Source organism: Crotalus tigris, unplaced genomic scaffold (assembly GCF_016545835.1).
Source record: "Crotalus tigris isolate CLP2741 ecotype Arizona unplaced genomic scaffold, ASM1654583v1 scf7180000017604.1628558, whole genome shotgun sequence".
NCBI classification, from domain to species: Eukaryota; Metazoa; Chordata; class Lepidosauria; order Squamata; family Viperidae; genus Crotalus; species Crotalus tigris.
Genome location: NW_024096507.1, coordinates 159,903 through 186,909, shown reverse-complemented (window position 1 = coordinate 186,909; position 27,007 = coordinate 159,903). Strand labels below are relative to the sequence as shown.

The window sequence follows — 27,007 nt, the reverse complement described above, 5'->3', positions numbered from 1 at the left end:
GCTCGTCAGGCCAGGGCTTCTTCCAGTGTATGACCTGGTTGTCCCACCTAGCTGTAGGCTCTCTGGCCCTTCTAAGTGACTGTCACTGTTGGGCGTTTCTGTAGAACCTCCTAGGTCCATCCAAGACCTGTCAGGAGGCTGTCTATCCCCTGAATCCCGTTCTGTGTCCGGGCTTGTTTGGGTTTCAGTACTGTCCCAAAACTCAGTTGTCCCCTGAGTGTAGTCAGAGGTATTGTAGTCGGGATTTGGTTCCTCGACCACCTCCCTGTGTGTTTGCCCCCTTCTAGGGACAGGGTTGAAGTCAGGCCAACTAGGAGGAATGTGTGCCAGCTCTCTTGCAGGGAATGGATTGTTGGGATGCTCCCGGGTATTCTCTCTGACTGGAGTACTGAGTGATGCGGGTGAGAAGTGATCATGCCCCCGGGGTGACTCCCTGGCTGGAGTAGGCATTGATGCCTGGGTTCTAGTTGGGCTCCATGACTTCCTGTTGGGAGCAATTGCGGAATCTCGGGATGGGCTGATTGTGGCTTCCCCATTGATGATGGGCATCATTCCATGCCCCTCCCTTTGCCCAAAGGGCTCCCCCTCCCCCCTGGAAAAGACCCAGGAGTCTTAGCGGGAAGGTCCCGTCTAGGGCGAAGTTAGTCAATGTGCCGATGCAGGAGACGACCATTGTCCAGGGATATCTCATAGGATAGAGGACCTGTGACCCTGGATATAGATGCGGGGACCCATGTATGACCAGGCCCGTAATTATGAGTCCAAGCTGGGGCACCCACAAGTAGTTGCCTAGGTGCCCTGGGGTGTGAGACAGAAGGAGGCAGTCTGTCCGGATGCAACCAGTCAAGCTTGGTAGTCAGTTTGCGCCCCCAACGAAGTTCAGCTGGGCTTCTCCCTGTAGAAGTGGACGGTGTGGTGCGTTAAGAAAGGTGGAAGTCAGCCAACCTGTGATGCCAGTCCCCGTAGGTGAGCTTCTTCAAGGCGTCCTTGGTGATGCGAACCATGCGTTCAGCCATACCGTTGGTGGACGGGTGGAAAGGTGCAGAAGTGGCATGACGAATCATGTTAGCCTGCAAGAAAGCTTGGAATTTGGAGGAAGTGAATTGAGGGCTGTTGTCAGACACAATGACGTCTGGGAGCCCGTGTGCAGCAAAAATCCCCCTCAGTACCTGAATAGTCTTTGCAGTGGTGGTGGAAGAGACAGGTACAACCTCAAGCCATTTTGAATGGCTGTCAACGAGGACCAAGAAGAATTGACCCTGAAAGGGCCCAGTGCAGTCAATGTGCACCCTAGACCATGGAGACTGTGTTTCCTCCCATCTATGCACAGGAGCTTGGGGCATTTCAGGGCGTGAGCATTGACAAAGGTGGCATGCATGCACCTTAGCTTCTATGTCTTTGTCTACACCAGGCCACCACAAGTGGCTGCGTGCAAGAGCTTTCATTCGAACAATGCCAGGATGACCCTCGTGGAGGGAATCTAAGACCCTAGTCCTCATTGAGGTGGGGATGACAACTCTGCTTCCCCAAAGCAGACAACCCTGAGAGGTGGACAACTCGTTCGTTTTAGACCAGAAACTCTGAAATTCAGGACTAGGAGAGTGCTCAGGCCATCCAGACAAAATCCAAGAAAGGACACGTGAAAGTGTGTGATCTGTGCCTGATTCAACGGCTACATCCCTGGCATTCAGAGGGGACTCTGGCAAGGCTTGAATGGAGAGAATATTGATGGCTGGCGTGGGGTCAGCCTCTATTACTGGCAGGGGTAATCTACTGAGGCCATCAGCATGGCTCATTTCCTTCCCAGGCTTGTGAAGTAGGGAAAAATCATATGCAGACAAAAAGATAGACCATCTGAGCATCCTGGGGGAGATGATTTGGGGAGTTTGTTTACGTGTGGTAAACAGTCCCAGCAAAGGCTTATGGTCAGTGAAGACCGTGAAATGCCTACCATATAAAAAATCATGGAATTTTTTAATTCCTGCAACAACAGCTAAGGCCTCCCTGTCTATTTGAGCATAGTTGCGCTCAGCTGAAGACAATGTTCTGGAGTAATATGCAACAGGAACCTGAGTTCCATCAGACCTGAGGTGGCTCAGAACAGCACCTACCCCATAAGGGGAAGCATCACAAGCGATGCACACAGGAAGGGACTCATTAAAGTGAGCAAGTACACTGTTAGAAGTGAGCAAGGCCTTGACCTCATTGAAACTTGCCTCATGTGTCTGTGACCACTGCCACGCTGCCTGTTTATCTAATAGCCTGTGAAGAGGCTCAGCTACACTAGCCTTGTGTGGAAGAAAGGAATTGTAGAAATTCAGAACGCCCAGAAAAGCCTGTAGTTCGGCCTTAGACTTTGGCCTAGGGGCTTGCATAATGGCTTTTAGTTTGGATTCAGCAGGATGAATCCCAGCAGCATCAATTTTGAACCCCAAAAACTCAGTAGAAGGCACCCCAATTTTACACTTGTCCTTCTTGAGTTTGAGTCCCATTTTCCTGAACCGTAATAGGACAGCCCTTAGCCTTTCAGCTAGAATGTGTGTGGAGTCTCCTGCAATTAAGACATCATCAAAATAGAGGCAAACCCCTGGTATACCCCATAGTGTGTTTTCCATTACGCTTTGGAAAATCCCAGGAGCGACATTTACTCCAAATTGAAGTCTCTTTACCTTGAAAGCCCCTCTGTGGGTCACAATAGTCTGAGCTATGGCAGCGTCATCATCAACAGGCAGCTGTTGATATGCTTGAGCTAGGTCAAGCTTTGCAAAAACGCGCCCCCCCTTGAGGGAGGCCAGGATATGACTGACCACAGGAACAGGGTAGGCATGTTGCTGCTGTCAGAATATCCGATGTCGTCCGTAGCGCGAAGGCAAAGAAGACCGGCACACACTGACACCCAACAAGCACTTTATTATGCAAGTGAGACAAAGTCAGCACTGGTGTTAGTTACCTCCCACCGCCATATATCGGCGTGCTCCACCCTGTGGGTCCGCCCCCGGTTCCAAACCACCATCCGTTCCAAATGAATAAATGCCCCACCCTTTCCCTGTACTTTCCCTTTCCCCGACGGAACTCCGCCCCCACCCCCCGTTGTCCGTGCGCCCGAACCGCGCGCCAGTTGCCCGCCGCCAAACTTGCCCTGCCTACCGTCCTGGTTGCTAAAGGATAACCCCCCACCCCCCTTTGCTGGGTCCGGCCGCCGGAGTGCAGTCCTCTCGGCCCTAGATGGCCCGCCTTCCGCAAACTGCAGCTGGCATTCGTGGTCCTCCGACCCTGCCGGTAACGGGCCTCCCTTGGGTTTCGCTGGCGTCTGTGGCGTAGCCCACGGAGATGTCTGTTCAGTTGAGGTTCGGCGGGTGCAGCCATGGGGTGTGGCGGGGCAGTGCTCAGCTGTTTCCCGGGCTGGTAGGTCGTTATCCGCGCTCCCCCGTCCCCGTTCGTATGGCAAGCCTTTAGGGGCTTGACAGCTGCAATGCCTTATTTAGAGTGCATTTGTAATCAGCACAGATGCGAATGTCCCCATTTGCCTTAAGAGGCGTGACAATGGGGGTCTCCCATGGACTGGAGTCAACTGGTTCTAGAATTCCTTGTTGGATCAGTTTATCCAATTCAGTGTCAATTTTACTCTTTAAAGCAAAAGGGACCCTTCTTGATTTAATTCTAATGGGAGTGACAGTGGGGTCTAGCTTTAAGGACACAGGAGGTCCTTTGAACGTGCCCAGCTGGGGGCTAAAAACATCTGCAAATTCTTTGCAGACTTCCTGTAGGTCGAGTGTTTGTAGGCTGTTGAGCCCTGTGACGTGTATTCCCAAGGCCTCAAACCAATCGAGTCCTATGAGACTCGTTCGTTCACCCCCTACTAATAATATGTCTAGTGGACCTTCAAAATCCTTATACTGTACGTTAAGGGTGGCCTCCCCCTTAACACACACTCTGGAGTTTTGAAAGTCTGTTAACACAATATCAGAAGGCCTCAGCTTGGCCTGAGTTCCACTACCAGAACAAATCTTCCTAAATGTGTGCATAGAAATGATCGAAAGTGCAGACCCCGTGTCCAGTTCCATAGTTAATGGAACCCCTTGTAGCTTCACCTTAAGTGACAGCTTTTTCTTAATGGGCTTGTGTGTGCCTGTCCTGTAGATGCTTCTTCGCGAAGCGCAAAACCCCACCCTATTCTGGCTGGGGACCCTGGTACCTTTCAGGCGCAATTCTTCCTGAGGTTGTACCTTCTGGCAGCCCAGGCACACAGCTGCAATGTGTCCTTGTTTTCCGCACGCCCGGCAGATAGCGGAGCGGAACTTGCAGTCGGCTCTCTTGTGGCGACCTCCACAACCGATGCACTTGGGGAGAGCTGAAGAGCTTCCTCTTGGTTTTCCTTCCTTTGTGGGGTGGAGACGGTCCACTTCCTCGTCCGGATCCTCCTCGGAGTTCCTTTGGACTTCTTCCTGGTGCAAGGATGCAGCATCTGGGCTGTTTCTGATCGGCCGCATGTTCTTGATGGCACCGCCCGCTGCTTCTTCTGCGGTGACCTCTCTCAAGGCATCTTGGAAGGACAAGTCCTCCTTGGCGAAAAGTCTCTGTTGCAACTCTCGATGCCTTAGCCCGCATACGAACCGGTCCCTCAATCGTTCTTCGAGGTCCTTGAACTCGCAATGTTTGGCGGCTTTCCTCAGTGCGGCGATGTACTCCTTGGCCGATTCTCCGGGTCGTTGATCCCTCTGCTCGAAAGTGTGGCGCCACGCGATGACGGACATCTTTGGTTGGAAGTGCTCCTTCAATAGCTTCTTTAGATCTGCGTAGCTGACAGACTCTAAAGGAACAGGTGCTGTGAGGTTCTCCGTGATTTCGAATGCGTCTTGACCGCAAACGCACAGCAGGGTGGCAGCCTTCAAGCTCTCTTCCCTCACCTGGTTCACTTTGAGGTAGTTTTCCACCCTGGCTGCGTAGGACTCCCACCTCTCTGGATGTGAGACATCGAATTCCGAAAGCCTTCCAATCTTCGCCATTTCGTATCAGGAAGGGTCTATCAGCCAGCCTACCCCCGAATGCACGCTGGATTGGCGGGTAGCTGCTGAGTCAACGCCGTTCCTGCCACTCCGGACTCACTCGGGTAAGCTTACACCTTCTCTTTTCCGATGTAAGGCAATCCCATCCTCGTCGCCAGTGTTGAGTCCGTCGCGAAATGGTAAGACACGAAAAACAGTTGTAGTTCTCAGGAAACCTTTATTCTTCAGTTCAGCTTACATTGGAATATGGCGGCAACCGCCCAAAACTTGCAGCCTCCTTTTATAGGACTTTCCCGTGTCAATGTGTTACTTTTCGCGCGCCAGTACTTGCGCATGCGCACAAGCACTGGCGACAGCCTGTCTGGTCCCGGGCAGCTTGCACCTGCCCGGGACCGCCTGCAATGCCCCGAGCCTGCTTGCAAGGCTCAGGACATAACAGGCGACATGATAGCAGTATTCCAGTATCTCAGGGGCTGCCACAAAGAAGAGGGAGTCAAGCTATTCTCCAAAGCACTTGAAGGCAGGACAAGAAGCAACGGATGGAAACTAACCAAAGAGAGAAGCAACCTAGAACTAAGGAGAAATTTCCTGACCTTAGAACAATTAATCAGTGAACAACCTGCTTCCAGAAATTGTGAATGCTCCAACACTGAAAGTTTTTAAGAAGAGACTGGACAACCATTTCCTGCCTGAGCAAGGGATTGAACAGGAAGACCTCAAAGATTCCTTCCAATATTATTATTATTATTATTATTATTATTATTATTATTATTATTAGTAGTAGTAGTAGTAGTAGTAGTAGTAGTAATAGTAGTAGTAGTAGTAGTAGTAGTACCTTTTGCAAAGTCTCTAAAAACACATCTATTTGTGAAAAGCAAATTTGATTCTAGAACACTGAGAGACTTCAGTAGTCTGTATAGAAAACATTTAATAAGCATACTAATAATGTAATAAACTAATAAATAATAGATAGAAATTAAAGTGGTCTTTCATGTTTTACAAAACTCTTCCAGAGTATGTTCTGTCACTACTGGGTGCCTTTGAAAAATGTCATCTTGGTGTATCACCTAATTAAAACACTGTTTTAGCACCTTTTTTTCTCCGCATTCATAAAAGTGTTACTCCAAGAGAGACCAAATGGCTTATTTTCAGTGATAATTTAAACTTTCAAGCATTTACTTTCTGATATTCAAAATTGGAATGGACCAAAATATTTTATTTCTCGGGATTGTAATAATCATTTTGTTTTCTGTGAAAAGAGTTATAGCGCCACCATCTGGACATATGGGAAATTATTGTCAGTAGACGCTTATCTTTGTCTCCAACAATTCTGTTAGGGATCCGTCTGTCTTCAGATTAAAAGCTGAAAACAGGTATAGAGTCTGAGTGAAGCAAGGGCCAAGCCCAGCAACAGCTTGCAAAGTAAGAAAAGAGCGCAGGAAGTAAGACATTGACTTGAAAGAAAGAGGGGTGACTCAGGCATTTAGTCAAGTTGATAGTACTATATTATTAAAGAGATGGCTTTTGTGACTGGCTCTTTCTACAAAGTAACATTTGCATCTTCTACCTTTGTCTCTGCCTGTCTGTTGTTGTTTGATTACTGTACTTGAAATCTTGGACCTGAAACAGATTATACTTGCTTCTTCCGGAGTCTCTCTGGACTTTTCTGAAAAGTAAGCTCTCATGCCTCTTTTCTATGCCAGATGTTTTGCATTGTGCCTAAGAGGTTTTGCTTTGCATTGCCAAAGATTTTCCATTTGTTTTGTGTTAACTTTGGTGAAAAAAATTATGACTGCAAGAAATATGCTGATTTTGTTATAAAAAAACTGGCTGAGTATGTAACTTGCAGCATAGAACATATTCTCAAAAAAAATGTGTGTTGCATGTTTATAAAAAAAATGAATTTTTAAAACAAGTGAATAAACAGATCTAAATGTCTGCAAACCTCACCACTGAAACGATTTGAAGACTGCCCCTTACTTAAGAGAGGCTGTTTGTCTATCAAAACATAATCCTTTTTGGAACATCTAAAATTGGGTTTTGTTTTGTTTTCTCTTTCTTTTTCTCTTTCTATACACCCACACCTTCCATTTCTCTTTTTTTTTTCCTTTTTTGCCATTGGAAAGAAAAATGTGTGTGCTTGCTTACATGTACTTGTGTGCTTTTGGTGAAAGAGTAGTTAGGCACTTTGAGGTATATTTCATGAATGATTCTTTACTTTGTTGAATAAAATAAGAAAATTTTGAAAGCTTGCCAGAATGAACTCCTGCCTCATAGAATAAGAATAGGAATAGCTTTATTGGTCTAGTGTAATTGGACACCCAAGAAATTTGCTTCCAGTGCAGATGCTGTCAGTGTACGTACAAACAGCAAAGTAATATAATCATAATAATGATACTACTAAGAGAAGGTAGGAGAAAAAGATGAGAAAGATAATAGTAACACTGCCATACTACATGGGTAAATATCCATAGACATAAGACAGTATTGTGATGGTATTCTTTTGAATTTCTCATATCTTCTTCACCAGGACTGGTTTGTTTTGACTTTTATTGCGTCTTGCATTAGTTATCTCTAAACTAATCAACACTGGGTTTATAATATATATGTGAAGACTGTGCTGCTACCATAGTTCAAAACGCCATTCTGGGTGGAATCAGCTATTTATTTATTTACCCACTTATTTATCTCATTGTTAAACATCTCCGTCACAGGATGACTCCGTTACTGGGAATTGGGCATAGTTGCCCTTTGGATTGATTTTTATTTGTGTCTGGAGGAAGGATTACATTTCTTTCAACTCCATAGAAAAATCAGTGCCTGCACAATCTTTGCAGGTATAGGCACATCATGATATCTGAATATCTTTTCTGAGGTCTTCATTGCTACTCTACCAAATTCTAAAGTGTTGGTTCTTTACTGTCAGTAGTTGATTTTAAAAGACAGAAAATAGCCACTGCTACAATATCTTTTAATTCTAAAATAGGTTTCTGTACTTGCTGTCATTAGTTTGGCCTTTTTATATTTAATCTTAATCTTATTTTATACTTTTCTCTATAACTTTAATTATAGAGCTTGCAGATCATTTTCAGCTATCAGAGAAGTATCATCCACACATTGCAGGTTACTGGTTTCTTTCTCCAGTTTATGCTCATCTTCTTTTAATCCAGCTTCCTTAGATCTATATTCAGTTTTAAGGCCTGTGGGAGGTTCTTTTTGTTCTGTCAATCAAATTAACCCTAGACTTAATGAAGCCCTGATAAGTATCTGGCACAGTAAGTTTTTTTTTCTTGTTTACTAACAGAAAGACATGTTATACACAATGTGTATTATACAGAACTTCAAAGGAGTAACAAAATTACAAATTACAAACAATAATTAGATTTGTATAGAAAGTAAAGAGAATGACCCTGATAGAAATATGCACGTTGTCAAGGAAACAAGGACTGAAACATTTTTTAATTTCAGAACATCAAGATAATGTTCAGACTCCTCTCTAATTCTCCGAACTATAAGGAAGATGTACAGCACAATTAGATTGTAAGTTTCTGTTATTATAGCTAACCTCATAAAAGTTGTTTTAGCCTTCTTAAATTGATTTGTCTGGTCTACCTAATGAGGGTAGCAGTTTGTATCTCTATCTAACCCAATATATATTTATATTATATATGCTATAATCCTATGCTACAGTCCTAATTTATTATATTATTTAGCCCTATATTATGCTACTATGCTGCTAATATCCTATTTCTGCTTTACTTCCTTTCCACCTTCGGACTTTTCCCCCCTTTCTCCTGGAATCTGCTTCATCATCTGACTGTTAATGGTCTTGCCTTGTTGAATTTTATTAAACTCGTTATCATCCCAATAGAGACCAGTAGATGGCGTTCCTGAGTCTTTTTTAGCATCCTCTGCCTTCTGGTTTCTCTTACACAGGAATGTCCTTGAATCTTCCCACTTAGTTCCCTTTGTTTTTGTAAGAGATTTACCTTTGAGAGGAAAGAATGGTGGGAGCAACAAAGAAACAACACAACACACACTTCCCCAGGCTTCCTGCAGAAAATCCCCAGGAGTTGTCACTTAGCAGAGATTTCAATTTGTGCAGCTTCCTTTGGGATCTCATTCTGTTTAGTCACACAGTATTCTCCTCTGGAGAAGCCAGCTTTATTTTGGATAGGTTCTGGTTTTTTTGATTCCTGAATTCTCAGTTCAAAACACTAATGCACACACACATCCTTCTCCAACTTCCTCCACAGCCAGTCTGTGAAAAAGAAGCTGGAAAAAGACAAAGGGAACTGAGGGAAGTAGCATGTAATAAGTTTGCCAATGCTCAGATGTTTTTCTGCAAGGTTGAATGAATGAATGAATGAATGAATGAATGAATGGTATATACCTTGTCTCACTGGAGCAGTCTATTTTGTCATGTTTGGTTCAGGCTGTGTCATCCTGACCTGAATTCACATGACCACAATGAGTTGTTCTGGGATGCTCATTTTTCTAAGCACATTCCACAATTCAACATTATCAAGGGCCTTTGTATAGTTAAATTCTTTGGCCTTCTCAATTATCCATTGACCATGAGAAAAAATTGTTACTCAGCCATTTCTAAAATCAGTTTCTATATCTGGTATTTCTCTTTCCATGCAAGGTTCTAATTTGGTGTGTGATAGTCCAAAGCATTATTTCCCTAGCAGGTCAAATGAAGGATATTGTACAATAGTTTCCACACTCTATTGAGTCTTTGATTTTGGTACATAGATTAAGCTCTTCAATCTGATGGCCACTATGACTTTTGCTTCCACTTTACCATTGACTAGAACATAAAGTGGGATTAACATTACATTGAAATGCTTGCCTTGAATTCAAATTGATATTTTATCATTTCTGGTTTATATTTAATAATGACTTTGACATCTTTTTTTTTTAGTAAAGACAGCTACCCATTTTTCCATTGTTCTCAGTAGATCTGATGCTCCTTTGATGTTACATGATCCGCCCTAGTCCATGATTCCTAGGATATCAATGTTTAATTTTAATATTTTTGTTCACACAGCAGCACATTTGTCTTGATTCTGATACTCCATGTACCATGGTGCACTTTGCAGCAACTTTTTTTCTGCTTCTGGGCACATTAGCAGCTGGACATCCTTTTGGCTTTAATCCAGCCATCTAATAAGCACCAGTGCTACTAAGATTTTCATTTGGCTCTTTTCCAGTAGCTCATTCTGACCTGGGGGAGGCTCATCTTTCAATAACATGTTCTGAATGTCCATTTAGCTTTCTTGCAGAATAAGGGAGTGAAGCTCTATTTTTCTCTCTAATGGGTTGTATTTAATCTAATCCCTTTTCTCTGTATTGCCTGTCATGGGTGACCCTTCTGGAACTGTATATTCTCAACATGATAGTTTAGAATATACAATTCCTTTACTACCTCAAGGTAACGGTTTGCATTATAGAGTATCAGAAGGATAAATCCATACATAGTGTGTAACAGTAAACTGTTTAAGTATTTTTGTCAATATTTGAGAGAATTCTTACTTTTTTTAAGAAGATGCATGGAAGAGTTCTTTTTTGAGCAACATGGTAAATGTTTTTTGAGTTCTTATGCTCATGATTCTTTTCCAAGCTGTTTTTTAAAAAAAGAATCACATGTATATGGTTTTTACATGATTATCTTCTCAATTTTTATTAATTAATCAGTATTACCTGGTTGTGGTTGCTGCTGGTATTATTTACTACATTAATGCATATACCACCTAATCAAGATTTGGGGTGGTTACAATAATAAAAATGTAATAAAATGCCAAGTGTAAAACCATAAGGTAATATCATCCTTTTATAAAATATATACTAAAAACACTCATTTCCAAACCCACCCCTCCTGTAAACCCATGCATCAAAATAAAAACAGAACAATAGCCCAACATTATTATTAACATTCAAAACCCTATGTAACAACATTGTTTTAATAGCTTTGTGGAGGTTGGTAGCCTGATGTGCAGGACAGAGAAAAGGATATTTAAGAAAAGGTATTCAATAAAAGAGACAATAAACAACATTTAAGTCCTTTATTATACCCTACAGCAACAGAGATCCAGTAGTCTCTGCAGTGGTATCCACCTTAAAGGATTGAATAGATAAGGACTAGATGTTTCTGGATCCCTATTAACCTCCTTTGGATCAGAATCCTGAGCATCCCCTTCTGAATTAAGCGCACAAAGGGGGTTAAATTAAACAGAAACAGGAGCAAATTATAAAGCAAATTAATCTCCCCTTGAATTGCATTTATCTATTATTATTAAGAAATATTTTTATAAGATATGCAAGTGAGTGGAGTTAATACAACTACAAGTAGTTACAGGTTTTGTTTGAAGCAAAAGTTAGATTAGCAGCGATACTGAAAAGGGAATGGAGATACCCCATACTGCCATCTAGTGCAACAAATGATATGGACACTTATTAAATCAAACATTAAAGCTAATATCATATATAAAAACTCTTTGCAACAAAGTCCAGTTCTAGTTTCAGTTTCAAGTTTTTTATTGATTTTACAATATTACATTTACATATTTGAAAAGTAGCGTGGCGGCTGAGCACAGTAATTCCGTTACATTTGAATATCATCAGTACAAATCTCAAATTATTACAACAAACTAATTCCCTCTCTTTCCCCCATGATATCTACTGCCATGTTCAAACCAATATAGTTCTTATTCTATTAATCAAACAAAAAATATCTTTCTAGTATTCATCAATAATCTTCAGTCTATACATATCTTAATTAATTTGACATTCCACCTTTTAGACAATAACCTAGTAAGTTTTTCTTAACTTTAATTTCCCATTGATATTTAAGTTTAACATTTAATCTTTATCATTTAAATGATCCCAATTTAAATGATCCCAATTTCTCAGTTTCCTATCTCACATTTGGAGTTAATCTTTTTTTTTTCTTCCTTCTACTTCCTTCTTTTCTTCCTTTCCAGAAAGAGAAAAAAAAATAAAAATAAACCACCAACATTTATACCACAAATCCATATACAAATTTAATTATTAGTACTTATACTTTTAAGTTTTACTTAACCTTTGTCTCAACTCATAACAATATCTTAAATTCAAATCTTAATTATTTGTAGACATTCAGATTACATTTAATATTTAATTTTTCCAAATTTTTAATTAAACACAATTCCTTTATCCCAATTTACTCATACATTCTAATATTTTAAATACACACCTTATATATAAATTTTCCCTGCAGGGCAACCCAGCCAGCAGCGTCCTACTCTTGTCATTTCAGGGAGGAGGGAGAGGAAGAAGAAGAAGGCATCTGCCCAGCGGGCTGCCAGCTCCGCCTCCTCGCAACGGAGAAGTGCTTTGAGCCAGATGGCAGGTTATAAAACTCAAAGCGGGATGGGAGGGCCTACGAAGCCACTGCTCCTCCGTGGGTGGACGGATAGCTGGACGGCTAGGAAAGTTCCCCGACTCTTCTGCTGTGGAGGAAAAAAGCCAAGCTTCGAGATCTCTTGAGCAGGCGCGCAGACGCGACTGAGCTTGCAAGAAGCCCGGCAAGCTTTACATTGAGGCGGGTGGTTTATAAAAGTAAGAAGCGGTCTCCTCATGCTCCGGAGTGGGGGAGGGATGGTGGTATGTCCGTTCGCTTCTCAGAAAAAGCTGCTCGGGACATCTCCATTGCTAAAAGATAATGCCCTTGCTTTCCTATGATGTCAAAGGTATCCTACATTAGTAAAAAAACAAAACACAATCCTCATGCAAAAACAGCCCACCCGTGATAATGCAAAACCTAATGAAGAGCGTAGCTGTTTTTATTACTCTTATCACAACTCTTAGAAGTAAGTTGGTGGCAGTTGCTGCACAGGAGTTAACTGAGCCATACGTATTTGTGGTGTATACCAGTGAATACTTGCTTTGAATTGAATTGAGCATCCTCCAAAATTCCCCTGAATCCCAAGGGTGCGCAAGGATTCCTGGGCAGACTAAATGATGTGGAAATTATTCCCTCAAGGATCGAGGTTTAGAAACAACTCCCATTCAGGAGAAAAGAGTAATATCCTTGCATCTAAGGAAGTTTCTGCTATGACGCTATTTATGTTAAGGACCCTGTTTTCGCACTTTCAACCAAGTCAAGGAAGATTAGCTAACAATGAAAATACATCCTGCATATCAGATATTTACATTATTTCATAACAGTAGCAAAATTACAGTTATGAAGTAGCAATGAAAATAATTTTATGGTTGGGGGTCATCAGGAACTGTATTAAAGGGTCGCGGCATTAGGAAGGTTGAGAACCACTGGTCTAAGGTGAAGGAGTTGAAGGCAAAAAGACGAGTATCTGGAGGTTTATGAGAGAAAGTCCTCTATCTATGGGCACAAATGATGTAATCCCTGTATGCTTCGGGTGCCTTCTAAGGCAGATTTGGATGCCTGGATGTTCAATGTGGGGTAGACAACATGGCGCCTGAGAAGCGGGAAAAAAATTTTGAGCTGTCTGAGGGGCGATCCAAAATGGCGCCCGCGACTGATGAGGCGAGGAGGCTAGCAATGTTTGGCAAACAGCCGTTCTAAATGGCTGTAAATGGCGGCCGCGCAGTCGAAACTAGAAAAACTCAGAGAGCTGGCTGCAGCTATTGCAAAGCTGAGACTATCAAATCGCCAGCTCTAAAATGCAGGCGCCGTCTCCCTCTCACTACCTCCGTTCCTCCGTTCCTCCACCGTTTATCTCCCGATGCTCCAAAATGGCGGCCATGCAGCCGAAGTGAGAAAGAAGCTTAAGGCTAGCTGCAGCTGCTACCAGGCTGAAGCGATCAAAACGCCAGCCCTAAGGTGCAGAGAGAGGAGTTAGTGCAACCTCATTCTAGCTTCCACTCTCTTCTTCTCACTAACGGCAAAACGAAGTCTCAGAAAAGATTTCGTCCTCCGCGCCGAACAGCTGATAGGCACGACCACCGCGGCATCTCCTGACAGCACTGGGGTTCTGATGCCAAAAGGCAGCCGGCGGAGGCGAAGGGAGCTCGTTAGTGAGTGTGGCTTAGCCGGCAGTAATGAGAGCTAATAATCTAGCTGACTCTAATTCCCCCAGCTGTAGTTGGGTTCTAAATGGGGAAAAGTCCTTCCGATAGAATGAAGGTTGGCGGCTCTAATAACGGCCGCAACTCAAACTAGGGGCTGATAGTGAGAAGAGAGAGAGAGAGAGAGAGAGAGAGAGAGAGAGAGAGAGAGAGAGAGGCTGCAGGTGACAGCAACCCAAAGGCTCTAATCAGCAGGAATGAAACAGGGGCTGTGTAGCCTCTGACATTCCTACTGAGGAGAATCCACTAATGGGCTAAGAAGAAAAAAGAAAAATGTTTCATTTAAGTCAAACCTGCCTGAGGAAAGAATTTGGGAGTCAAAATTGTCACGTCCTTCTGGGCGAACAGACTAAATTGAAACTGGGAGGTTCCAGGCCAGGACGGGCGTGACAACTTAGTCTGATTGGACAGGAGGACTGAATTAACCCATTGGTGGATTCTCCATCCATCACGCTGGAGAAGGGCCTTAGTAAGAGAGGTGACCAAGAACCTGATGGCCACTCTGACTGAGCTCCAGAGATCCTATGTGGAGATGGGAAAGAGTTCCAAAAAAATAACCATCAACGCAGCCCTCCAACGATCTGGGCTTTTTGGCAGAGTGGCTAGACTGAAGCCTCTCCTCAGTGCAAAACACATGAAAGCCCGCTGAAGGACTCTCAGACTGTGAGATACAAGATTCTCTGGTCTGATGAAACCAAGATTGAACTGTTTGGCCTCAATTATGCCTGGAGGAAACCAGGTACCTATCATCACCTGCCCAATATCATCTCAACAGTGAAGCATGGTGGTGGCAGCATCATGCTGTGGGGATGTTTTTTTAGTAGCAGGGACTGGGAGACTTGTCAGGGTTGAAGGAAAGCTGAATGGAGCAAAGTACAGAAATATCTTTAATGAATATCTGTTCCATAGTGTTCAGGACCTCAGACTGGGCCCAAGGTTCACTTTCCAACATGACAATGATCCTACGTACACAGCCAAGACAACACAGGAGTGGCTTAGAGACAACTCTGTGAATGTCCTAGAATGGCCCAGTCAGAGCCCTGACTTGAACCCTATTGAAAATCTCTGGAGTGACTTGAAGATGGCTATCCACCAATGGTCACCACCAACCTGACTGAACTTGAGAAGATTTGCAAGGAAGAATGGCAGAAAATCCCCCAATCTAGGTGTGCAAAGCTTGTTGCGTCATACCCCCAAAAATTCAGTGTAACTGCTACCAAAGGTGCTTCAACAAAGTGCTGAGTAAAGGGTCTAAATACTTACGCCAATATGATATTCAGTTTTTTTAAATAAATTTACAGACATTTCTAAAATTCTGTTTTCACTTTGTCATTATGGGGTACCGAGTGTAGATTAACAAGAAAAAAAAAGTATTTTAACAACTGTAGAATCGGGCTGCAGCATAACAAAATTGACAAAAGTGACAGGGGTCTGAATATTTTCTGAATGCACTGTTTATCTCTGAATAGCTCCCTGCATTTTTAAGAACTATTCCTGTACATTAGAAGCTTGACCATTGTTGAACCTTGCAAGGAAACTTGCAAGTTGCTCAGGTAAGGAAATATTTCTGAAATGATGGCCCAATGGGTCATGCGTTGTCTACTGATAATACAATGATGATTATAATAATAATTTAAATAGATATATTATAGCTTTTTTTAAAAAAAAGCCTTTTAAAAGCAGTGATTGAAGTAGGCTTGCTAAAAATATAAAGTCATATTGTGCAATTCTTATAACTCCATTTTAAAATCAAAAGTACAAAAGAAAAACCTTTGCTTACCTTTGCTTTTTTAAAAAATAAGAATATCTTTCAAACCTTCAGTATTATTTGAAAGGAATCCTATGTTTGTTGCTTCAAAGGAGAGGCACTGCAGAATCAGAAATTAAAATACAGTTTTATGATTTCAAACTTATGGAGCTTTACGGGACACACTCCCATATAAATGGCCAGATTCATATCTTACACTGACATGACCGTTTGAAGTTTCTTTTTAACTATATTTTATTGAATAATTTACAACAAGCTGATTTTCCACAACACAACATGGTAAGTCATGAACTGTGTTTTATAAACCAGTGTCCAGGTTACCATAAAACAGTAAAGCCCAAAAACAAACAAACCAATTTATAGCTGTGATAGGCAAGCCTAACTGATGAATTGGCAAATGTTTTAGGGCAGTGATGGCGAATCTTTTAGAGACTGAGTGCTCAAACTGCAACCCAAAACCCACTTATTTATCACCGGGTGCCAGGTGGGCGTGGCCCACTGGATGGACATGGCTGTGGTGGTCATGGCAGAGTGGGTGGGTGTGGCCAAGGTGGGCATGATCACCTCAATGTTGCTCATGGGGAGGGATGCCTATGGGGGCCGGGCAGGGGGAGATCCAGGGGGTCTCTGGCAGGTGGGGCGGTGGGCAGGAGGCTCATCCTGCGTGGAGAGGTGAGGCAGGGTGGGGTGCCACAGGGCAAGGTGAGGTAGGAGCTGGGGCAGCTGCTGCCTGACACCATCGGCCCCTGCACAGAGGCCAGCGAGCGCATGGGTGCTGGGATGCATCCAGCCACATGGGACCTCGGCGAGTTAGCGGGCAGCTGGTTGAAGAGGGACGGTTGCATGGCGCATGTGCCCACAGAGAGGCTCTGAGTGGCGTCTCTGGCACCACTGTTTTAGGGAGATGAAGTTAGGTTTAATACATTTTTTTCTAAATTTTATTAATTTTGCATGTTATCACTATTTCTTTAAGCTGTATCTTTTACAATAAAATAAAGCCAGTATAGTTATTTTATGGCCCTGAAAATACCAACTACTTACAAATAATGACATCTAAAAATGAGTCAAATGTGCAGACTAGGGATAGAGAACAGAGGCATAGCCTCTAATTTCTCAGTATTCTCCCTTGCAGCCAAAATGACATGCAACAGATAAAAAGTCTCATTAGTGATTCTGGATTTTAATCTAGGATACATCACTTCAGTGAAAGGTATACAAGGGCAACAGCCAGAACCAATGCAATAAATATAACACAATACAACATATGAAGACTATAGCAATAAAACTAAACACAGTTACTGGTAAGTACTCCATTCCTGGTTGGCAGCTGCTCCGTAACACTGAAGTTTCCAAACACTTCCAGACATTTAAGTCTTTTCAAGCTTCTGAAAGGCCACAGAAGGAGGAGATAACCTCATCTCAGGGAAAAGGCTTTCCAGAAAACTATTAGAAAACTATTAGAAAATACCTGTTTTGGGTCCCCTCTTGTCACACCTTTTGATAGTTGAGGACCTTTAATGGCACTCTATTGTCCCCTCAGACCGGGCAAGTAGCATCTTCATGGAATAGACAGTTTCAAAGATATCTAAATATTCAAGTAGTAAAGCAGTTAAAAGTATAACTTGAAATTAAGAATAAAAGAATAAAAAGCAATAAATCAAACAGCGTTGTATTTCCAACACGAAAGGGGAAAAAGCCACTATTTATAATAGGATTATATAAATTGCTATCAGCAAATGATAGTTATTTATAAAATTTCCACAAACTTACTAATGGTGATCTCTCAATAGTGTACAACACTGTCCACAGGAAAATACTGTTCAATCTTTTTAATAAAAAAAAACCTACAATGTAGCTCTTAGAAGCTGGGCAGTCACAGCCCAAAGCATTTATTTAACAACTGCTGGGTTGATGTCTTAGATCAATCTTGCACAAACTAATGCTCTCCAGATATCCATGCTGCTGCAAATCACTGGGGGTTTATACATCATCATATCTGCATGGCAAAGGCTTAAGGACCTTATTATAAATATTTGAAAGTATTTCAATTTTACTACAGAACTTTCATAGCCAAATTTTTTCCCTCTTGGAAATGTTTTAATATTATTTATTCCACAATCCCATTCACAGCTTCTAATTTTCATTCTTCATTCCTTCTGATGTTTGCAATATTATAGCTATATTGGCTAAAATATAAATACAATACTTTCGGGAGTAGATTTCTCTTTTATTGTAACTATAACACAATGACTTATTTATAAAATAATTTATAAAGATACACTAAAATTGCTTCAAGAAATCTGCTATCTTAAATCTGGAATTCTGTCCACACACACTAGGAATAACTCCCCTAGTACAAACAAAATGAGATTTATTTCCAAATAAAGAGGCCAAGGATGAAGCTGCAATTAGGTGTGCTTTTTTTATGAGGAAATCAAAAAGGGCAGATTATTTATCCAGCCCAGTATTACCTATTCTGACAACAGTGAACTGGGTTCCAGTATTGAAACTTTTGAGATGGCACAGATTAAACGTAGAATTTTCTGCGTTCCGAACAAACTTCCACAAAATATTATTGTTTTACATTATTTTTTATTTTTACATATTGATGGTTACTTTACTGCATATGGAGTAAATATATTTTACTGCATATGGAGTACTGGAGAAAGTTGCATGACATACTCAAATGCATATTCATGTATATTGGCACAGCGGTCCTCCTAGTATCACTAGATGGCACATTACTGGCTATGGCTTGAACTGAGAGATGAAGTTACACAAGAATTAGATGTCTCAGAGTATAGCTAGAGGACGACAACTCTCCTGAAGTTGTCTAGATGAGAGATGTAAAGCAAACTTTCTACAAAAGAAAGCTACTGCATACTATACTTACTCCCAAATAAACTGTCCTTGTCCAAGCATGAATCAGGTCCTATGATGCTACTCACACACTTTGGGTAGACTGCTGACATATAAGCTTTTGCATTTTAATGCTCTTAATTTACACGAATCACCAATGTATTTCGAAATTCCAGAAAGGGCAACAGTGAAATATATTGGAGCTGAATTATAAACTTCCTCATTATGCTCCAAAGAGCTTTTCAAATTGCCCAAGTCAGTGATAATGGAATTATGGTAATCACTTACTGCCACTATTAATAAATAAGGAGGACATTACTTTTGACTGTATTATACCTCTGTATTATTATTTGGATGCAGAAAAGAATCTACAAAATTTCAAAGCAGTCACAATATTCCTTGTGCCAAGCTAGTTTGAACAGAAATTTCTATTGCATAGCTGCCAACTTGTAGTTTGACATTTCTCTATAGCCTCCAATGCCATTGTAACTGACACATGGAATTGTTTATAGTATCTTAATGCAACATATTCATGTTTGCCAAAAATGAACCTTTCCAAGGGCTTGTCAGTTGCCATAAGAAATAATTGTAGTCACAATCATACCTAAGTCTACTGCCATAGACCAATTTTGGAGATGTTTCCTGGATATGATAATAGTCTGTGTGTGTTGCCTCGGAAAGTTTGATTATGTTAAAGTCACAAAGAACTGAGGAAACACATTAAAAATGGTGGTTATGTTAAAGTGACTGTAACTCATAGTCTTTCTACTAAAAATGTGTATGTATGATGGTATTAGATTCAACATGTTCAAATATCAGTAATCAGAGAGAGATTATGCTATGACTGTTGCAAAGCATAGCATGCCACCTTAAAGGGTGCCCTAGCTAGCTATTCTGTGACATTCATTCATTCATTCATTCATTCAATCAATTCAAATAATAAATGACACACTGGGCAGAATTGAAAATTGAAAATCCAATACAAATACAAAAACACTAGCCCATGATGCCAAAGTAAATGATACATAACAATAATAAAATCTCATCAACAATAGAGTTTGTCTAACCTCCTGGACTTGGAAAGAGCCAATCCAACCCAATCTTTAGTGTGAAATCTTTCCAAGAAAACTGCAGGGACATCCAGGTAGCTGCCTGGAATAAAAAACCTGACTTGAAGATACAAACATGCACAGAGAACCCGGGCCAGGCACAGAATTTTATCTCTTTGGCATTAGAGGTTTAAGCGCACATAGTTTCTGATCTATGGATAAATTTGCTATTCCTGTCTTTACCATGAAAGCCAGCTGGGTGTCCTTGGGCCAGTCACTCTCAGCCCAAATCACCTCACAGGGTTATATAATAATAGTAGTAAAGTTGGAAGGGACCTTGGAGGTCATCTAGTCCAACCCCCTGCTCGGGCAGGAAACCCTACACCATTTCGGACAAATGGCTGTCCAGTCTCTTCTTAAAAACTTCCAGTGTTGGAGCATTTACTGCTTCTGGAGGCAGCTGTTCCACTGATTAATTGTTCTCACTGTCAGGAAGTTTCTCCTTAGTTCTAGGTTGCTTCTCTCCTTGATTAGTTTCCACCCGTTGCTTCTTGTCCTGCCTTCAGGTGCTTTGGAAAATAGCTTAATTCCCTCTTCTTTATGGCAGCCCCTGAGATATTGGAATACTGCTATCATGTCCCCCCTTGTTCTTCTCTTCGTTAAACTAGACATACCCAATTCTCGCAACCGTTCCTTATATGTTTTAGCCTCCAGTCCCCTGATCATCTTTGTTACTCTTCTCTGTACTCTTTCTAGAGTCTCAACATCTTTTTTACATCGTGGTGACCAAAACTGGATGCAGTATTCCAAGTGTGGTCTTACCAAGGCATTGAAGAGTGGTATTAATACTTCGCGTGATCTTGATTCTATCCCTTTGTTAATGCAGCCTAGCACTGTGTTGGCCTTTTTGGCAGCTGCCGCACACTGCTGGCTCATATTTAAGTGATTGTCTACTAGGACTCCGAGGTCCCTCTCACAGTTACTACTATTGAGCATGGTGCCACCTATGCTGTACTTGTGCATTTGGTTTTTCTTGCCTAAATGTAGAACCTTGACATAGGAGGAGGAAGATGTGTTGTATGTGTTCATTTCCTTGAGTTGTAAAAACAATAAAGGGCAATAAAAACAAACAACAAATAAAAGTATATCATCTTTAAAAGCCCAAAGCTCTACTGTCAGTTTCCAAAGTAAGATGAAAGCATTAGGTTCTTTTCAATTTATGTTTACAACTTTCATCTCATTGAAAGAAAAAAGCAAGAGTTTATGCCATCCCTATAGAATTAAGCTATACATACTATCTTGCGTACAGCTGCTCTACTGTACTTAACAATCTTTGACCTGTTGGATCACTGTTTCAGAAATATTTCCTTTTTTAAACAGAAACAGAATGACTAAGAGCAAAAAACCCAGCAGCAATGGAAATGACTTCTGATTTCTTGCTGGCTTGACTCCGGCTGTCAGTTTACCTGGCCTCAGGAAAGGATTGGTCTACTGATACTCTGGGCGGTGGCTGGGCAGCATGGCAGCACTAAAACCACAAATTGGAAATATAATAAATAATAAGATATATTAAACAATACCTGAGACTAGTAGTATATCATACTGAGTTAAGAGTTTAAGAGAAATTCAATACTTTGCATTTATTGAGGGAAAGAGTGAGTTTAAATAAAGATGGGAAGCAGAGATTTTAAGACACAATTTACTTTAATGGAAATATATGAATTCAGCCACTGACAGGAAAAGCAGAAAAATAAAAATGTAGTTTTAAAGCTGCTTGCCACAGCTTTAAAATGTAGCATTCACACATATCAATGCTAAAATGGAGGCACTGGATGTAGCTTAGGTGGAGAATAAAGGATGCTTTCTATATGAGAAAGGCGAATACAGTGTTGGATCTTTTTTGCTGGCTAATATAGCTTCTGGCTTAGCTTCTTTTCATTAAAGAAAACAGGATAGAATGAGAGAAAAACATTGCTCAACTGAGCAGGAATTCTAATTTTTCTCTTCTGACCTGCTGGATAATTGAAGGCCATTTTTACACATTCCCTAGGCCCTAGGGAATTTGCAAATTAAAAAAACAAATATTCACTACAGGATTTGGGCAACTAACAGTAAAGGATCAGACAGAAGAAAGATTTCCCTACTTTTTCTTCTTAGTCTGAGGGAAAATAGAAAAGAGATTTTTTAAACATAAAAGATTAGCGATAGGATATTGTCAATAATTATTCTAATAAAAAGTGTTACAGTACTGATTTAGCAACATCAGCATAAGAAAAACTGGAATTAACACTTAATCAAGTGTCTCAATAAAATGCATGTACATATGTGAATAAAACAACCCTTCTCTTTTGGTTTGAACAGGAAGTTAAAATTAGCATAACTCTTACTTGGTTAAGTACTTCTTTTCTTACCTTCAGACAAGATATGCAATTTTATAAGCCTTAATCACAGGATGGAAAACATATTGAAAATGTTTGCATAAGCTGACATTCAGGTCTTGGAGATATCTTGCCTAAATGTTAAAAGTTTCTTCTTGTGGTTTTAACAAAATGAAATAGAAACTCTCTTTTCAATTGGAGGCTATCTTTACCCTACCTGGGCAAAAATTACCTGAGAATTCCCTTTCCTGCTGAAGTACCCTGTGGTAATATCCAGTGGGCCAATACTCTCCTACCTATTACATTTAATTTTACTTTATTTATATCCCACCTTTATTATTTTTAGAAATAACTCAAGGCAGCAACCTTCTTCCTATTTCTCCCACAACAGCTACCCTGTGAATTGGGCTGAGAAAGAGTGACTGGCTCAATAAATGGTCAAAGATTATCATAATGGATGAAATGCAACAGGATGCTTTTCTCCACCAAAAGATAAGAAAGTGTTTCTGCCTTGGGTAAAATATGATTAATACTTGAACAACAAGATCAACTTCTAATAGTACTTTAATTTCTAATTCTTTAAGACATCAAGATTTGAAAGAAGGGAAATAAAATTATATCCTAGTACATGAAAAAAATTGTTAAGAATTATGGAAAATGCAAGATTTCAGTTCAGTGTCAAGTTTGGACTTTTTGTTAGATTTATATCCTGTCTTTCTTCCAAATAGGAACAAAGGAATGTGGATGTGCTAGAGAATGTAGATATTTGCTTACTTACTAAAATCATCAAATTGTCAAAAGGACTTTCTAGACATACTGAATGTAATTTTTCTTCAGCAAAGGCTGCCATTATCTTGCTAAAATTCAACAATCATTCTCCCAAATTGGGAGGCTGAGAGGTTTAAACAATTTAGGTCTTGTCCTCTTTGGAAAGATCTTCACCAGTCCTATTTAATATTTTATTAATGGCTTGCTCAGAGACAAACACTGAGCCAAATTGGAAGATACATTAAAAGGATGGATAAGCCAAACATTTCCACAAATAATCACTATTTCATAAATGTGCCTAGTATGCATTTAATGCATTTAGATAATAGATGCTCTTTTTAAAAACTTCAAAAGTAACTTTAAATTGTTTATCTTCTTTTAAGATTTTTGGAACAAGTTCATGGGTCTAAATCCATTTCCCCTTTAAATAAGATATACAAGCGCAATAAGAACTTCCCTGATCCATTCTTTTCAAGAATTTGTTAAGAAGCATTGAAATATTACTCTCATGGCCAGAATAAATCTTAAAACAAAGTGGGGTGGTGACCTCTAAAAAGAAGCTTTTGAATGTATTTTTTCCCCCACTACCACTACATTTATTAAACAAAATTGTTGCAGGTTATTAACTGGATTTCCCCCCCCCTATAAATCAACATTTCTTGGAAAATGCTCATTTGAAGTGTGCTTCTAAAGCACGAGTGGCAAATTCACGTCACATGACGTCGTGACATATCGTGATTTTTTTCCCTATTGCCGCCAATGGGATATGCACGGTTTTGGCCTGACGCATCTGGCCCGCAGGCCGGCAGTTTAACACCCTTGTTCTAAAGGAAACCCATGTAGGTGGCAGTACCTAAGTAACCTTGATTAAACTTGGAAAGTTAAACATGGTTGGATCTGGTTAGTATTTGGACAGAAGACTACTAAGAAATACCATAGCTAGTATGTTTATGGCAATGGTAAGCCATTTCGATATTATTACTAAAAAAAGATGAGGACATGATTATGAAATCAAGAGTTTTTTCCCATAGGAAGATTGGGAATAAATTATGTTTATATAGTTTTATATATTTTTTATTTTATATTACATTATACTTTATAGTATCTGACTAAACCTTATGTTAAGTCCATTTCCTTTAACCATTTTGTAACATTACCCAATTATTTTTAATTTATATTTAGTGTGCCAACCAAAATTACTGTCCAGTCTTCTTGATATATAGACTGTAATGTTTCATTATTTCTATTTAAGTTGGTCATAAAAAGAAACAGCCCAAGTGCTGACAGTCTTTTCAGAGTGGTTTGAAACATCCTTAAATAAGAGGTGACATTACAAATCAACATTGCTGAGACAATACAAAGTCTGACTCCCTAATTATATCAGTACAGTGATTGGATGGTGCAGTAAAATTGCTATAGATCCCATTGTCCATTGATTAAAGAGTGTCATCCAATGTGAACCAGTAAGTATGCCTTCTCTGCTGTAGTGCCTTAGCACTATTCCACCACAATCTTGCTGGCCTTTCAGTAAGCTCTTAAGATTTGGCTGTCCTCAAGCATGAGGGTCAGGAGGTCATTGAGCCTGTGAGGCGCTATTAGCTTACTGCTGATAGTTTCTCATCAGTTGCTGTTGTTTGCTTGTTTTTTTAAATTGTTTGTAGTTATATTGATGTTTTTATTGTTCTTGCTGGCCAGAGTTGCTATGAGATAAGAGAAGCCATATAAATAGAATAAAATAAATAATCCACTGAAGAAATGAGTATACAGTCCAGCTTGCTATGTTATACTTTTGCTATATTTTAGAGTATGGACTCAGGAAGAATGCTAACTCAGTTTAGTTTGTGTGCTGTAAAATACAAGGATAGTTAGACTGTGAATTTAATATAATCATTTTTTTAATGACAGTACTTCAGTGTATACAGTACTGTGCCTAAATTCCAAAATTAAGGTTCCACAACACCCCAGATTAAAATAATTCTTCCAGGCTTTTGCATAACCTAAATAGCATATTAGGGGAGAGGGAGGTTTAATCAATCTACCCATTTTCTTTCTGAGAAAGATCAAATTCCATCAGGAATTTGTCCTAATGTTGCCGTTTTCATTTGTGGCAGTCTTATGGGAAGCCAAAGTGTTAGGGTGAATACACATTCCTGGATGTTGTGGTGCACATCCTGACAATTCCCCCATGGATTTTATTTTTTTTTTTTAAAAAATCAATTTTAACCAAAAGGAAAAAAAAAACCTTCAAGAATTTCAGCTTTCCATATAAAACCTAGGACTAACTCAATACACAAATTGTATTCTATTGATGTCTAGAGGTGATAAAATGACTGGAGAAAATGTGAGGGATCAGACATCTCAGGCAAGCACAATTTAAAAGTTGTAACAGCGGTTATAGAGGGGCTCTAGTCTAGACGGGGTTTAGCCCAGAATTAGTCTCAAAATAATATCTCATATAATTTCTGGGAAGGTAATAGGCTTATGCTATTAAGACGGCAAGTGGGGTGAGGTTTCAGCATTTTAAATATAGTAAATAGGCTCAACTGGATACGACCCTTTGGACGAATGACAAGTAAGAGTTGGGATGACAATGCCTTAATGAAGGGCTTCTTTTTCATTCAGGGCATCAAATCCCACATGAGGTAACCGCGGACAGAACGAGAACTGAACCCGCCTTCCTATCAGGCTGCTGCCCGGCTCCCCGCACTCTCGCGGCCTCCTCTGTAAAACAGGGAGTGCAGTAACCTCAACTCCGCAACCCAGAAGTCGGTTCGAAGGACCAAGGCCCCAAATACACTTGGTCGGATAGACTTCCTCGTAAACCATAACACGCTACCGACGAGGAAGCGAAGCAGGGGCTGGAGTTCAGGAGGCGGAGAGCAGAGTCCCCCTCCCGCTCAGCGCGGCGGCGCCGTAGTCTGCACAGAAAGCACCAACGAGGAAGCGCCTGGAAGCTGGCGGGCGGCGACGGCGGCGGCCTCAGCGGCGCCCCACGCCAAACTCTGAAAGCCCGCCGCCCGCCTCTGCTCCTCCCACTCTCTCAACCGATCCTGCCGTGACGCCTCCATTGTGTGCGCAGCGGCACCGGCTCCCGGCGACTGTTGTATCCGGCCGGCGCCTTTTTCTCCAACTCCTCCTTCCTTTCCCCCCTCCCCCTTTCCCGTAGAAACTGCCGTGGCCGCCGCCGCCCCTCCCGCTTCTCCTTTTCCTTCAGCCGGGCGCCCCCCGCCTCGCCGCCTCATCTTCGGTGTCTCCCCCTCCCTTTCACTCGATGACGCGATGGCAACGGCCAACTTCGGCAAGATCCAGATAGGGATCTACGTGGAGATCAAGCGCAGCGATGGTGAGCCGGGGAAGGGGGAGGGGAGGAGGTAGAGGATAGCAAACCGATGAATGGGTGGAAGCTATGCCGGGGAAGCTGAGTGGAAGGGCCGTCCTCCGCAGTAGGCACGGCCGGGGCCGAAGGTGGGCGCGGGCCCCGAGAAGGACCGGTGTCGGCGTGGGGGCCTGTGGCGTCGGCCGCGGTCGTTAAGGAGATTTTTATGTCGCCTCTTGCGGCGCAGATGGGGCGGTGAGGCACCCGGGGTGGCAGACGTGCGCTGTCGCCGCTGGAGACGGCAGAGAAAGAGGGAGGTTGCTGCAGTGCCGTGGGGAAGGGAGGGCGCGGAGCCGCGGGGAGGATTCGGGGTGCAGAGTTGTAGGGGAAGCTGCCTCAGGGCTGGGGAAGCACAGGAAGGGTGTGGCCGGGGGCCAGGGAGGCCGCGGCCGGCCAGTTGGAAGGGCTGCACGCGAAACTTGGGGTAGCAACAGGAGTATTTTCGGCGGGCGATGGGGAAGCATGTGCGGAGAATGCAGGCAAGTCTTCTCCAAGGTGTAAACCTGTATTCTGAAGCCCGAATACGTGTAGTTTTCCTTCTATTAAAAAAAGCAAATGGAGTGACATCCCACTATTGAGAACAATGCCTTATAGTGCAGTATTTCACTAAATAAATGGAATTCCTACCCTCTCGTTGTGATACCCGCATATTTGCATACTACTCCCCCGGGGAGGATGAAGGTCCTGGGTCGATCCCGCATTTTCCATTTCTG

The 27,007-nt window shown here is 41.6% G+C and overlaps 1 protein-coding gene and 1 long non-coding RNA gene across 7 annotated transcripts in view; one reads left to right on the top strand and one right to left on the bottom strand.

Annotated features, from left to right (window-relative positions):
* Nucleotides 1-12,148: 12,148 nt before the first annotated feature.
* LOC120297348 lies at nucleotides 12,149-23,929 on the bottom strand. 2 transcript variants are annotated; one of them, XR_005553772.1, is made up of 5 exons: nucleotides 21,239-23,929; nucleotides 19,791-19,875; nucleotides 17,333-17,449; nucleotides 15,877-15,964; nucleotides 12,149-12,744 (listed from the first exon to the last, which is right to left on the bottom strand). It is a non-coding gene; the product is annotated as an uncharacterized LOC120297348 (long non-coding RNA). The 2 variants fall into 2 exon arrangements; XR_005553769.1 differs by having other exon boundaries at nucleotides 12,149-12,725.
* A 1,150-nt stretch (nucleotides 23,930-25,079) lies between these two features.
* KIF2A (kinesin family member 2A) overlaps nucleotides 25,080-27,007 on the top strand; it is a 61,061-nt gene continuing 59,133 nt past the window's right edge. Inside the window, exon 1 of one of the 5 annotated variants that reach the window (XM_039319799.1) lies at nucleotides 25,080-26,261. In XM_039319799.1, coding sequence (XP_039175733.1) covers nucleotides 26,198-26,261 — 64 coding nt within the window. In that variant the 5' untranslated portion in view covers nucleotides 25,080-26,197. Of the gene's footprint in view, nucleotides 26,262-26,361; nucleotides 26,384-27,007 lie in introns of those variants that run through there. The other 4 variants (XM_039319807.1, XM_039319824.1, XM_039319833.1 and 1 more) reach the window with 4 other exon arrangements.